At 34.5% G+C, this 13,556-nt stretch overlaps 1 protein-coding gene across 1 annotated transcript in view; it reads left to right on the forward strand.

The window, feature by feature from the left end:
* The window catches only part of LOC145265468 (uncharacterized), a 48,732-nt gene extending 35,764 nt beyond the window's left edge, over positions 1–12,968 (forward strand). Inside the window, exons 8-10 of the mRNA XM_080121333.1 lie at positions 332–437; positions 2,208–2,309; positions 11,120–12,968. Of these exons, the coding sequence (XP_079977459.1) occupies positions 332–437; positions 2,208–2,309; positions 11,120–12,828 (1,917 nt within the window). The 3' untranslated portion in view covers positions 12,829–12,968. The remainder of the gene's footprint in view (positions 1–331; positions 438–2,207; positions 2,310–11,119) is intronic.
* The last annotated feature ends 588 nt before the right edge of the window (positions 12,969–13,556 follow it).

Consider the following 13,556-nt stretch of genomic DNA (forward strand, 5'->3'; position numbering starts at 1 on the left):
CAACCTAGATAATCTCAAAATGTGATCAGCACTCCATTGCAAAACTATTGGCTTTTTGACTAGGATAGCTTTTTACCTAGTCGAGTAAATGAATTACCTCTACTCCTGCTGGTAAAAATCTAAAAGATGCCAACTCCAACTTTCGTCATTGGTCTCTCACAAGTTGCATTTATCTTGAAAAGACACCACCAATTCTCTAAAAATTTCATACCATTTTTTTCACTTATAGCCCATTCCCATTCAAATAAACATGTAATCATACCTAACTTTATATGAATAGATTTGTTTCCATGTAGTCTTCATACGCTTAATTTATCCTTTGTTTGTGCAGACATCTCGAGGAATTGATGCTGAAAATGTTAACTTGGTGATAAATCTTGATTTGCCGCGAAAACCAAGAGTGTATCTTCATCGCATCGGACGAGCCGGAAGATTTGGTAAATATCCCCTTCCTTTTGTTTCTTTACACATTTTGACAATGCGACAAACATTAATATTGATTTTCTTCCTTTCTCTTTGCAAAACTCAATCATGTTCTGCAAGTCAAAAACGAAAACAATTTTCCAGTACTTGTACTGTTTAATCAAGACATAAAAAAAATGAAAATATCAAAAGTTTTTATTGCATGTATCAGTTATAAAATGAAGTCCTCCGAAAAAAAATTTTCACTTAATTTCATCAAGTAGTTTTTTTTTTTTTTTTTTTTTTTTTTACAGCAAAAAAAACAAACAATTTGTTAGTGAGCAAAAGGTTCGATTTTTAGGAAGAAAAGCTAATATTAAAGATGGGGAGGGAGTGTCGGCGCTTTAAATTATCTCCCCATGGCGTGTTCAAAAAATTCAAAGATGTCTACCTTCAACGCGCTGTTATAAAAACGTGTTTTTCCGTTGTAAAAAAAAAAAAATACTCTATCAATTAAGTGATTTTTTTTTTTTTTTTTTTTTTTTTTATAGAGATCTTCAGTCCAAAATGCATACATACAATATAACTTTTTTATTTTTTTTTTTTCTCTCTCGATATTTTCATTTTTTAATGTCTTGATTAAACTGTACAAGAGCCAATTTTCTTATATAAAAAAATAAATCCAACCAAACCAAGCTCCATAGACATTTAAAGATATAAAGAACTTGAAGCATAAAAACGTTTTCCCAAATTACTAGATTTTAGCATTAAATAACCCCAAAAAGGTTAATATGCCATAAAACAAAACAATTTTAAGAAAGTTCTTATTGCTCATGTTTCTAACAAATGTACTTAAAATTAACAGATCCCATTTTTACATTTTGTAACTTTGCTGATGAAGGAAAAAGCTCGTTAGAATCATCATTCCCAAAGGGAAGAAAGAGAAAAATGTTACTCTTCATCATCTCGTCATGGTAGTGTCACAGAGCTTTGACTCTTATGCCATCTCGCTCTATGCTCCATCATAATAGCTAGGTCTTCATGGATGTGTTGGGAGTCTTCTGCTAGTTGCTTCCTGGAGATTCTGTATGGCCTTTCTACTTGGCCACTTTTTTCGCTGATATTTTCGAAAGTTATCCTCTTTTAGATTGTCTAGCCTTAATTTAAACCTATGTTACTTCCGGTTTGACAGTGGTCATAACAGCAAGGACGTCACGGTTTTTCCCATTCTTTTTCTCCTTCGTGGTACGGGTTCGAGCCTATCTTCTTACTACCACTTTTTTTTTTTTTTTTTTCTCAACACACCTCCAAACACCCGGGCAACGCTGGGCACCCATGCTAGTAAATAGATGTAGTATGACCTTGAAAAACATCAACAGTTATCTAAAATGGAATGGTTTCTCTGTCAAAACCTTGCATTATAGACTGGGTCTTGTACAATATCAGCCACAAGTTCAGAATTCAAGCTAGCTAAAGAAAAAAAATAAAGATAAATCTTCGATGTGCGTATCTGGCACAGAATAAAAATATTCCAAAAATCACATATAAAAAAAATACTTGATCTTTATATATATATATATATATATATATATATATAAAATTTTTCTTTTTTTTTTTTATTTATTTTTTGCAATGATTTTTAATAGTAAATTGTATCCATTCAATTTTGCAGAGCTGTTTTTTTTCTGCCACTGTAAATTGTCTATTTTCCAGTATAGAACGACTACGTCTATCTTCATTTGAACATTTTTTTGCTCCTTTTGATAGATGCTTGTAAGGTCTTTTTCTTCTTTCTCTTTGTTTAGGCAGTCAGGGTGCCGCCATCTCTTTTGTGCCTGGAGATATGGGATTGAAAATGTTGAAGAAAATTCAGACAGTTTGCAACACAACGCTTCAGCCTTTACCAAGTGAGTATGGCAAATCTTAATAAAAAAAATTTTTTTTTAATTTCTATTTATTTTTTACAATGCACCCACATCTACACAAATGTTATTCACATCTGGGGAGGATCTGCTCAGAACTTTTTTTTCTGCCTAGACAGGGTAAGAAATCAACTTTGAATTCTGATGGGTGATGTCCTTTTCTCCTCCCTGCTACCTCTCTCGCAGAAGAGATGTTGCGAGCCTCTCTTTGCTCTGTTGTTATTTTCATGGCAAGTGCTCAACTGCGCTTCACTCTATGACTCCTCTCCTTCCCTGTAAAACATTCACTATGAATACTCGCCAACCAGCAATTCATGTGCACATATGTTTGTGTGTGCATGACAAGAAAAGTGCCTTGAAATGTGAATGCGTGTTTTTGTGTGAGACTAGAAAAGGCTCCCACAAAATTGTATCCAAATATGCTTGCTATGCGCAGCTGCATATTTCGAGTAAATCATAAATAAAATGGGCCATAACTCTTTTATCAATGGGATTATCTCAAATGTCTCTCAAAATTTTCAACTTTAAGAATAGAACATAAATGTCGGATTTATTTTTGCCAGCCTCATAACCTTTGCTTCTCTTATTTTATTAAGTCCTCACATTTCATGTGCAATGTTTCTGACAAAAGGGGAAGAATTAAGTGTTTTCTGTGTCAGAATCCATCTAACGCTTGTTGGCTAATTTTTTTACCTTGAAACAATATTTTTTTTTTTTTTTTTTTTTTTTTTTGTAGCTTCTTTCAAGTGGTCTCATACCTTGTCTGGAGGGTTTGCATAAAAAAGATTGTATAAAATAAAATTTTAGAAAAAGTTGACCTGCTGAATCAACTTGAGAGTGAGCTAAATATTAAAAAAAAAAAAAACTTTATCTCTGGACAAATGAAAAGTGATGTTATTTTCAACAATACCAGATTTGTCTTGATTACTTTTTGTTATTGGTAATTGGATATTGTTTTTTTAAAATGGTTGAAAATGTTAACTTATATAAGAATAAAGGCAAGAGAATTTTTTTTATGGGAATAAGGGGTAGATAACTCAATTTAACTGCAGAGATCAAAATTAGTCTACGATTTACTATTAAACTTGCTAAAAGTCATAAAAATGTTTTTTTATATTAAAAACCTTTTAATTTTCAAATGATAAATTTACATGAATTTTGGAATATTTTTGTTCTGTGACAGGTATGTACATCATAAAGACATTTTTTTTTTTTTTTTTTTTTTTTCAATTTTCACCCCAAACAAGGCACAGTGCCACTTTGAAGCAGGGGGATACTATCAGGGACTTAATTAGCGGGGTCATTATGAAGGGAGATGAGTAGAAAGATGTTTGTTAACATTACACTTGAACTTCTGCATATCAGTGCAGTTGGGACAGCAGAATCCCGGAAGGGAGTTCCAAAGACCCGCAGTTCTGGGGAAGAAACTATTGGAGTAAAAGGCTTTCTTGCACCTAGGGATCTCTACTGTAAAGGGATGAGACTTACTAGCTTGTCGGGTTTGTCGGGGGGGTAGTTACGTCGGGGAGGTACAAGTGTTTGCAGTTCGTCAGAGCATTCACCATTAAAGTATTTGTAGAACAGGCAGAGAGATGCAACATCTCGTCGATGGGACAGAGGCTGAAGCCTAGATGACAGTTCAGGACCTATCAGGTCTTTTGAACCACGACAAAATCCACTATAAAACAACCAAACACTATGAACTAGCGATTGACGATACAAAGAGCTTGAAGAATAAAAATCTTCTACAAAATGATGCAACATGAATAACCCAAAGGGGTCGATGTAGGATGAGTCAAAATGACTAAAAAAAAAACTTGAAATAAAAACTTTACACATTTAAAGGCCCTGTTGGTGAGGCTCCAGAATACAGACTGCCCTCTGCAGAGGGTAAAAGTCCCTCAATGAGACCCCCTTTTGGCCATAGGTGGCGACCCATAATGCTCTAGAAAAGGATCCTGGTGGCTGAGCACATCACGACTCGGATCCAAGTGGCTGTGAGTTTGCAACACTCCACTTTGGTCCTTACTTCAGCGAGATAGGTGGTCAGAGAGACCCAACCCGATTAATCGGCTAGTCATGACAAGCTCTAATAACAGTAAACCCTCACAAATACATTACACACAAACACATATACAAAAAAAAAACATACTGATATTAGAAAGCGATGGCAAGGGCCAATCAGATTGTGAAACCAGATGCTACCGACAACAAAGTCCTTTATTATACCTTGCTAGCGCTAAGGAAATCATCACAAGCAACTATGTTCACTGTTTGAGTATATCATCCTTGAATCCCGGAGATGCTTGGGCAAATGCCCCCCCCTCCCAACCATCTCCCAATGTAGGGCTCCGAGTAGGGTGGAGAGCAAGGATGATGAAAGAAAATAATACTTCATATGACTCCCAAAAAAATCAAAAGATCCCGTCCAGATTCAAATACAGAACGTGATAAAGATGAAAATACAATCTTTCCTGGGTATATAATCTTAGAATCACAAGACAATACACAGGTAACCAAAATGTCCCCATTTCTAATTGAAAAAATTATAAACAAAAACCTAAACACAAAGCAAAAAATTTAAAAAAATAGAATCTTATTTGTACAAGTATCTTCTAAAAATAGTGCCAAAGAATTTTTAATATGGACAAAGTTCTGATATAAACATCAAAACCTACCCTCACAAAGCCCTCAACACCTCAAAAGGAGCCATTAAATGCCCAGAATTAAACAACTGCTCCCTAGAAGAAATAAAAAGAAATCTAAAAAGTTAGACACCAAAATAATTACAATAAAAAGAAACAGACACCTACATATTAACCTTCAATACTCCCAGTCTACTAACTGAAATCAAAATTGGATACATTAACATTAAAGTAGAAAAATATATCTCTAAACCACTTCGCTGCCTAAACTGTCAAAAATTTGGTCACTGGTTTAATGATGCACTAGGAAAACAGTATGCCCAAAATATAGTAGTAAGGAACACCAGGAAACGATGCCAAGGAAACATAAAATGCCCAAACTGTGGTGATAACCATCCAGCATACTTACCTCTCTGCTAAAACTGGATCAAAGAAAAAAGAATAAATAAATTAAAATATACAAAAAATATAAGCTTTACCGAAGTCAGAAAGATTATTGAATCAGCCTGCATGACAGAACCAGTTAGATTGTACACGCGTGCAACTAAAAACCAACAGAACTAAAGGAAATCTCAACTCTAATAAAGACACTTCAAGAACGAGTTGAGGCATTGAGGGCCACCTTACGGCAACTACCTTCAACTCGAGCTGTATTAGAAAATAACTTCTAAACAGTCGGAAGTAAAATCCCACCAGACCTCAAAAACCGAATACAACATCACATAAAAAACTTACTGAAACTAACATCCCAAAACCAAATGAACAAATGCTTTGTACATCCCGGAAAGGGGGAAAATATCAAATCTCTCACCAACCAAACAGAAAATAAATGAAAAATCCAAAAAAGACAGATCCTGCTCCACGTTAAGAACAAGAACTACAGACCTGAATAGATTCAAAACCTTGGAAACAATGGAAATAGACGACAAAACCTCCAACCCATCCATAATCAAATAGTAGAAAACAACCACCCCTATTCTCAATACGACAAAAGAAAATCAAATGCATAAAATTAAACTATGGCCAACAGAATAATCCAATAGAATTGTAGAGATATAAAAGCCAACTGGAATGAATTACTTCTACTAAATCCAATCTTTGCCCTACAATAATATGCCTACAAGAGACCTTTTTAAAACCATCTGAAAATATCAAACTCCATAACTTCACCGAATACAACCACACAACAAATGATCCAAATAAAACTTCTGGAGGAGCATCCATTCTCATTAACAAAACCACAGCACAAATGCAAGTAAATCTACAAACTAACTTGGAGGCAATTGCCGTCACAACCACCCTACGTAGAATGGTTCATCTATCTACTTCCAAACAACCCCATAGATGAAACAGAAATAGAAAAACTTATCAACTCCCTCGCCTCTTATTAGGCGACTTTAACAGTCGTAATGCTAGTTGGGGATGCTCAGACACAGATAGAAAAGGAATCATTACAGAAAATATTAACAACCTATGCATATATAACAAAAAAAAATCATTACAGAAAATATTAACAACCTATGCATATATATAAAAAAAAAAATCATTACAGAAAATATTAACAACCTTTATTCACTCTGTTACAAACTCGTTCTCAGCAATTGACTTCTCTATTAGTGATCCTAGTATATTTATGGATTACAACTGGACAGTGCATGAGGACACCTGTGGAAGTGACCACTTCCCAATAACATTAGAGCACTTTGGTCCTGAAATAACCTCAAAAATTCCTTGCTGGAATCTTAAAAAAGCTAACTGGAATAAATTAAAATTATTATCCAAACACAAACTCCTGGAAAACCTGAGAAAGACATGATCACTCACTTTACAGATACCATCATCTCGGTAGCTGAGGAATGCATACCTAAAACAAAATCATCAGCTAAGTATTATCGGCCCTGGTTTAATGATGATTGCAAAAAAGCTATCAGGCTAAGATGTGCTGCATTAAGAAAATTTAACAATTAACTACTCAGGATTTAAACAACTTTAAAATATGCAGACCTAAAGCACGCCAAATAATAAAAAGCCAAATGGGAATTGTGAAAGAACTTGATGTCCAAAATCAATGATAACACCAAAGATAAAACCATATGGAATATGATGCGGAAAATATCAGGAAAAAAACACCAGTTCCCCTCTCCACCACTTTTGTATAAACAATAACAAAATAACCCAAAAAAGGACATGGCCAACACGCTTGCAGATTCTATTGCAAATAATCCATCATCCATAAATTACAATAAAAAATTCCAGACTATAAACAGGAATTGGGAAAAAGCAAACTGAACTTTAAAAGTAATAATGAGGAAGAATGCAACAAACCTTTTACCATTCGTGAACTAAAGGATTCATTAAAAAAAGCCAATAACACAGCTGAGGGACCAGATGAGATAAGATGAATTTCTAAAACAACTACCAGGTCAACAATTAAAGTATTTACTTTGCCATTGACCCAGATGTCATTAAGAATGCTATGTTGCAACTATATGGAAACAAGCCAGTGATTTCCATACCAAAACAGGAAAGGATGCATCTGACCCCTCCAATTATTGCTCCATAACACTAACAAGCTGTGTGTGCAAGACAATGGAGAGAATGATAAATAATAGACTAATTTGGTTTCTTGAAACTAATAAAATAATAACCAACTTTCAATGCGGCTTCTGAAAACATCAAATCACCTAATACGATTGGAAACTTTTATCAAAAATGCATTTATACAAAAAAAAACATGACAGCTATTTTTTTTGTATCTTAAAGTCTTACAATACCATATGGATGCATGGTATCATGAAAGATCTCAAAGAAGCTGGGCTGAAAGGAAGACCCTGTCTCCAACAACTTCATTAACAATAAACTACTTAATGTCCGTGTAGGAACATGCCTCTCGGACATTAAGGAACAGGAAATTGGAGTCCCATGGAGAAGTATTTTGTTGGTAACCTTAATATGTCGATTTTCTAATTGTGTACAGCTTAAGGTATATCCACATAATTGAGTGTCAGTTTCAACAATGCATTGACAAAAATAAAAATTAAAAAATGGACACCTGAGAATGGATTAAAATTTTCCACTAACAAAAACAAAATGCATACACTTTTGTCAGCTTAGAAAACTGCACCCAGATCCTCTTTTAAAACTAGATGATACCCATATTCCTGTGTAGATGGACATACATTCTTAGGACTAATATTAGACAAAAGACTTGCATTCATTCCTCACATCAAACACTTAAAAAATAAATGTAATAAAACTCTCCAATTAATGCAAGTCATTGTCCACACAGATTGAGGAGCGGACACAAACTCTATTGAAATTATATAGATCACTAGTGCGATCAAAACTAGATTATGGCGGCTTCATTTACCACCAGAAAGTTATACATAAAGACATTAGACACCGTTCAACATTAGGGCCTTAGGCTATTACTGGGAGCCTTCCAAACTTCCCTCATTGATAGTCTCTATGCAGAAGCCAGTTGTCAATACAACGCAACAAACTAGCCTTATAATACTTGACTAAAATTTTCTCTTGCCCAGACAATCCTGCCTATGACTGTATTGCAAACCCACTAGAGTAATATCTCTGATGTGAAAAAATCACAACCAATAAATCCAGCCCATAACTGCATCTTCAATCCCAAATACCAAAACCTATTTAACCAAAAAGTAAAAGCTATAAAACCTTTTGGTTTCTGTATGAAACCACTAGTGGTAGACACAGATATTACAATCACCCAAACTATCAGTATATCTACACAGATGGTTCCAAAGACAGCAACAGAACTGGATGCAGAGTAGTATCCAATAACATTACAGAAATGATTACCAGGTTGCTTCAATTTTTAGTGCTGAAGCCATAGCTATAGACCTCACCCATAACAAATTTATAATTTTTTTTTTTTTTTTTTTTTTTTTTCAGATTACATATCAGTATTTGAATCCTTAAAGAACCAAAACTTAAATAATCCACTATTCACCAACCTATTACAAAGAATACATACTCTTTCACAAAACAAAAATATCAAATTCTGCTGGATCCAGTCATTTTGGAATTCAGGGCAATGAAAAAGCTGACATAGCTGCCAAAAACGCACTAAAACTCAATATAAGCAATAAAAATTCCACAATTAATAATCTTGTTATAAAGAAATGGCAAGAACAATGGAATAACTGTCCAAATAACAAAGTTTTCAAAATTAAATCCACAATGGAATGGTTATCAAATTTCAGAAAATTGCGTAGGGAAGAAGTGGTTTTGTCCCATATTCGCATAGGACACACGCATATAACCCACTCCTTCCTGTTAAAAAAAGAAGACCCTCCAGAATGTTTTGCATGCCAAAGACCCTTTATAATAAAACATTTTCTTTTAGATTGTGGCAATCTCACACATATTTGGAAAAATTATTACAATGTCAACAATATGAAAGAACTATTTAAAAAAATATATAATAATAAATATAATATATAAAAGAATATAATTTTAACTCAATACAACTTTACCCCCCCCCCCCAAAAAAAAATCGCCTAATGATAAAAAAAAAAGAGCTTACTTGATTTAATAAGTTACAATATCTAACTCGCGACCAAAAAAAAAAAATCCAAATCACGGAAATCTGCATTAATTACCAAAAGGAGGGGGAGTGATATGCGGTAAAACCAAACCTTTTTGAGAGTTAGATTTTCCCCGCTTCGGACAAAGATCAAAGTGTAGTATCTGTTCTGATGCTGCACTACACTTTTTTGATCTTCATGACTGATACATTTTTTATTTTTGTTACTATCCATTGCCCTTTTTGGGGAGCTGTTTTCCCCCTAAATTAAAAACTGACCTTGTATCTAACTCTACCCTCTCACAGGAAGACAAACAGAATCACTCCAATATTTTTACTTTTCTGTCTTTGTATATCCAGTTTGCTAAAATGGCAACATTTCTACATAATTTTTACAAAATTTGAGAACGGTAGTCTGAATCCAAATAATATGAATAACCCAATCCTCATGTAAAAAATTTAGAAACGTCATTTATTTAGTTTTACGTATACAGATAATTCTATGTGAATTAACAGTGTAGTATTAATAACAATAAAACTTTAAGCAACAAATAAGCTTTTAAATTTTATCAAAGCACGTGCTGAAACTGGTTTCGAAAGACATTTTTGCACAAGTCTGTGTGGGTATTAATTTTTTTAAATGTATCTCTTATGTAATTTTTCAAATCACTGATACTTGGTTTTCGACTCTTTCAACCCAACAGATTTCAGGATTTGCCTGATATAGCTATGTGATATGCTCAATTCTAAAGAAGCTCTTCTGGCGGACATTTTAGATTCTACATATATTTTGGCAACAAGTTGCTTATTATCCTTTGTACAGGCAGTTTTGGGCCGAAAAGTTTTTAGAGCATTAAGGATTGAGCCAGTGGCATCAAATTTGTCATGAATGTGGTAAATGGTTCGCCTTTTTGGAGTTGGAGTACCAAATGTTTCAACCTAATTTGTTCTATCAGCGTCAGCATTTTGAGATTTCCTGTACTCTTTGACAACCACTTTCTTTCATTTATAGTTAAATTATGCATAAGGATGTAATATTTCAGTGATAGGACAGAGGTTGGAGCTTGGCTGATAGATTTGACTTTTTATTTATTTTTTTTATCCAAGTATGAGAGACTAGTGGTAGCTGCCCCAGCCCAGATGTGGCAACAATACTCCATGCATGGGCGAATTGTCTTTGTAAAGATATAGGATACTCTCTGGTGTGAGTAATTTTCTAGCATGGTAGAGGGAAGCCAACCTTCATTGCAGTAATGTATTTGTTCCAATATATGTTGCCTGTGAAGATTAAGTCAAGGAACTTCAACAATGAGCTCTCAGATGGCAATCAGTGATTGAGAGGTTTTTGCCATTGTTAAAGAAAAGAAGTTTAATCTTCGTAGCATCAAATGCAACCATTTACAACCACATTCCATTCCGTTTTTGAAGGTTTCTGCCATTATCTTTGCTATGTGTACATTTGGTTTTTCTTCAAGTCTGTTACTAAGTGTGTTGTTCTTGCCAAATATTGATAAAGGTAAATGATTTACTATTCTCCCGGGCAATGCCTGGTAGCCTTGCTAGTTATTAATATATTATTTTTCTTTTTACAGACCCAATTCCAAATGATCTTGTCAATCAACCATGTGAGAAACACCCAATCAAGTTGGATGATATTATCCATACAGAAACTTTGTCAACAACTGGTGCAGTCCATAAAGAAAATCCTGTACTGGAAGGGGCAGTCAATGGTTCCAAATCTGAAGAATCTATCCAGGATTCTTTGAATCTTGACGCCCCATCAGAAATACAAAATGAAAGAACCGAGATTCAGAACAAAATTAAAGATAAGTCTAAAATTTCCGAAGGTGCAATTCCAACAGTTCCGACATTCGTTTTGGAAAGGAGCGATTGCTCCGAGATTGTTTCTGTACCAGATTTTGCAAAGCTTGAAAACTTTGATTCCATCAAAGATAAGAAAACTGGAAAATCTCTGAATTTGGAAATTCAAGATTCCCTGCCATTTCACCATCAAAGCCTACCTCCTATCGGCGATGATCTCCCGTTGGTTAATCAGATTTCTGTGTCTCCATGGGAACCGACAGAAATTCCACAATTTAAACCCGTTCCAAATCCTGGTTCGTATGCTGAGCTTTGTTCAGCGTTTGACCAGTTTACATGTGATGATAAAGCTGAAGGAAGTAAAGATTACTCATCCGTCCTGCCTGTCCATTCTTCATCGGATGTCACTCTAAAAGCCAAAGTATGTAAACTATTAGACACTTATTATAAGAAAGCCTGCAATACATTGCTAAGCGGCGCCGCTAAGGGGAAATCAGGACCTGCTGATTCACAAATGGTATCTTTTAAAAATGTTGATGATTCTAACGACTTGAATTCCGATTTACAGATTAAATGTAATGCTTACAATACGTCAGGCAAAAGTCTAAAAACTAACTCGATCAAGACTAATAAAAAGGAGTCACAATTAATTAGTGATGTGGCATGTATGACGCTTAAAACAAATCCTCAGTCGATCAAAAACAAAGGTTCTGCGAAATGTGCTCCAAACCAAGAACAGAGTGATAATAATTCTTCTTTAGCTGGATTGGAACCAGATTTTTCTGACCGTTCCAAAGTGAAAAAATATCGCCATCTTTTTCGTTACAAAGATGACGAATATTTTGTCCCTGAGTATCAACACTATTGGGAGAAGACAGAGAATTTGAAACATTCAGCAGCAGACAACAAATCGTTACCATGTCAAGACGAGAAATCTTTATCATGTCAGGACAAGAAAATGGAAAAGGTCTCGACGAATAAAGAGTCCCAGAGAAACGGAATATCTCCTTCAGAAAACTCAAGTAAAAATACTGTAGACAAAACTCAAAAATCACTAACAACAAAAACGAAGAATCCGACACGAAAACATTCGAAAAACCAGGAAATTTTCAAAAATGTATCTTCAAGTGAATCTGAAGAATTTTCCGATTCTTCAACTTCTGTTTCAGGCAATTTTTCTGATTCTGATTCGCTTTCATCTACGGATTCATCATCATCATCATCCAAAGAAGAAAGAATGCATTATTCTTACCTATCATACTATCCTCAAAATGTATATCCTTACCTATGGAACCAACTATACTCGGTGAACCCTAATCCTTATTGGAACTGTGCAAATTCTTATGGATATCCGGTGCCTTTTATGCAGTTGAGATTTAATCCTTATTCCGATATGAGCTCTGTGTCCAACCATATCTACAAAAGACAACAAAATTACATTGAATGGATGACAAAATATTATTTAGCACAAAAATTATAATTTTCTTGTTTTTAATTGTTTCCATTAAAGTTTAGTCAGACATGTTTGGAGAGCAGAAAGAAATTGAACTGCTTTCATTCAACTTGACCGAAAAAAAAAAAAAAAAATTATAAACTTGTTTGACTTAGACTGAACATATTGCCATTAAATTACAAGCGACTACTGTGATAGAGGCCATCTTTATAGGGCTAATTAGTATGGGTAGTTGGATAGCAATATATTTGTTCATATTACATGTAAATTTCTGCATATTGTTATGGTCCGGGGAGCAGGGAGAGAATTCTAAATGCAAGTGATCTAAAAGAAGCCATTATAGTAGAAAATCTTTCAGCATCTATGATCTCTACAACGGATTTTGCTTCTAGTTGGTTGTATTTTCGTTTTGGAGGTACGAGTGCAATAAGTTCATGAGAGCACATTCCAAATTGTTGGATAGCATCATGGGAGGTGATGATGGCTAAGCAGTTACTGATACAGACAGGCAACTTGAGTGTGCCAAGTTTGAATCCAGTTCAATGGAAACACTTTTCTTTAGAGATGTTGACAGCCTTCACATTGTTCCTCCTCTAAGTACCCAATGTCTTTCTAGAAAGAATTCTAACTAGAAAGATATCATGGAAACAAATGCCAACAATAATCTAATTTATAAAGAAATGAATGAATGATACTAAGCAACAGCATCACTAAAGGAAAACCAACCATTGCTGGCATACAAATGCTGTCTTATA

The sequence above is a fragment of the Euprymna scolopes genome, chromosome 40, assembly GCF_053919585.1.
Source record: "Euprymna scolopes isolate OS-2025 chromosome 40, ASM5391958v1, whole genome shotgun sequence".
NCBI classification, from domain to species: domain Eukaryota; kingdom Metazoa; phylum Mollusca; class Cephalopoda; order Sepiida; family Sepiolidae; genus Euprymna; species Euprymna scolopes.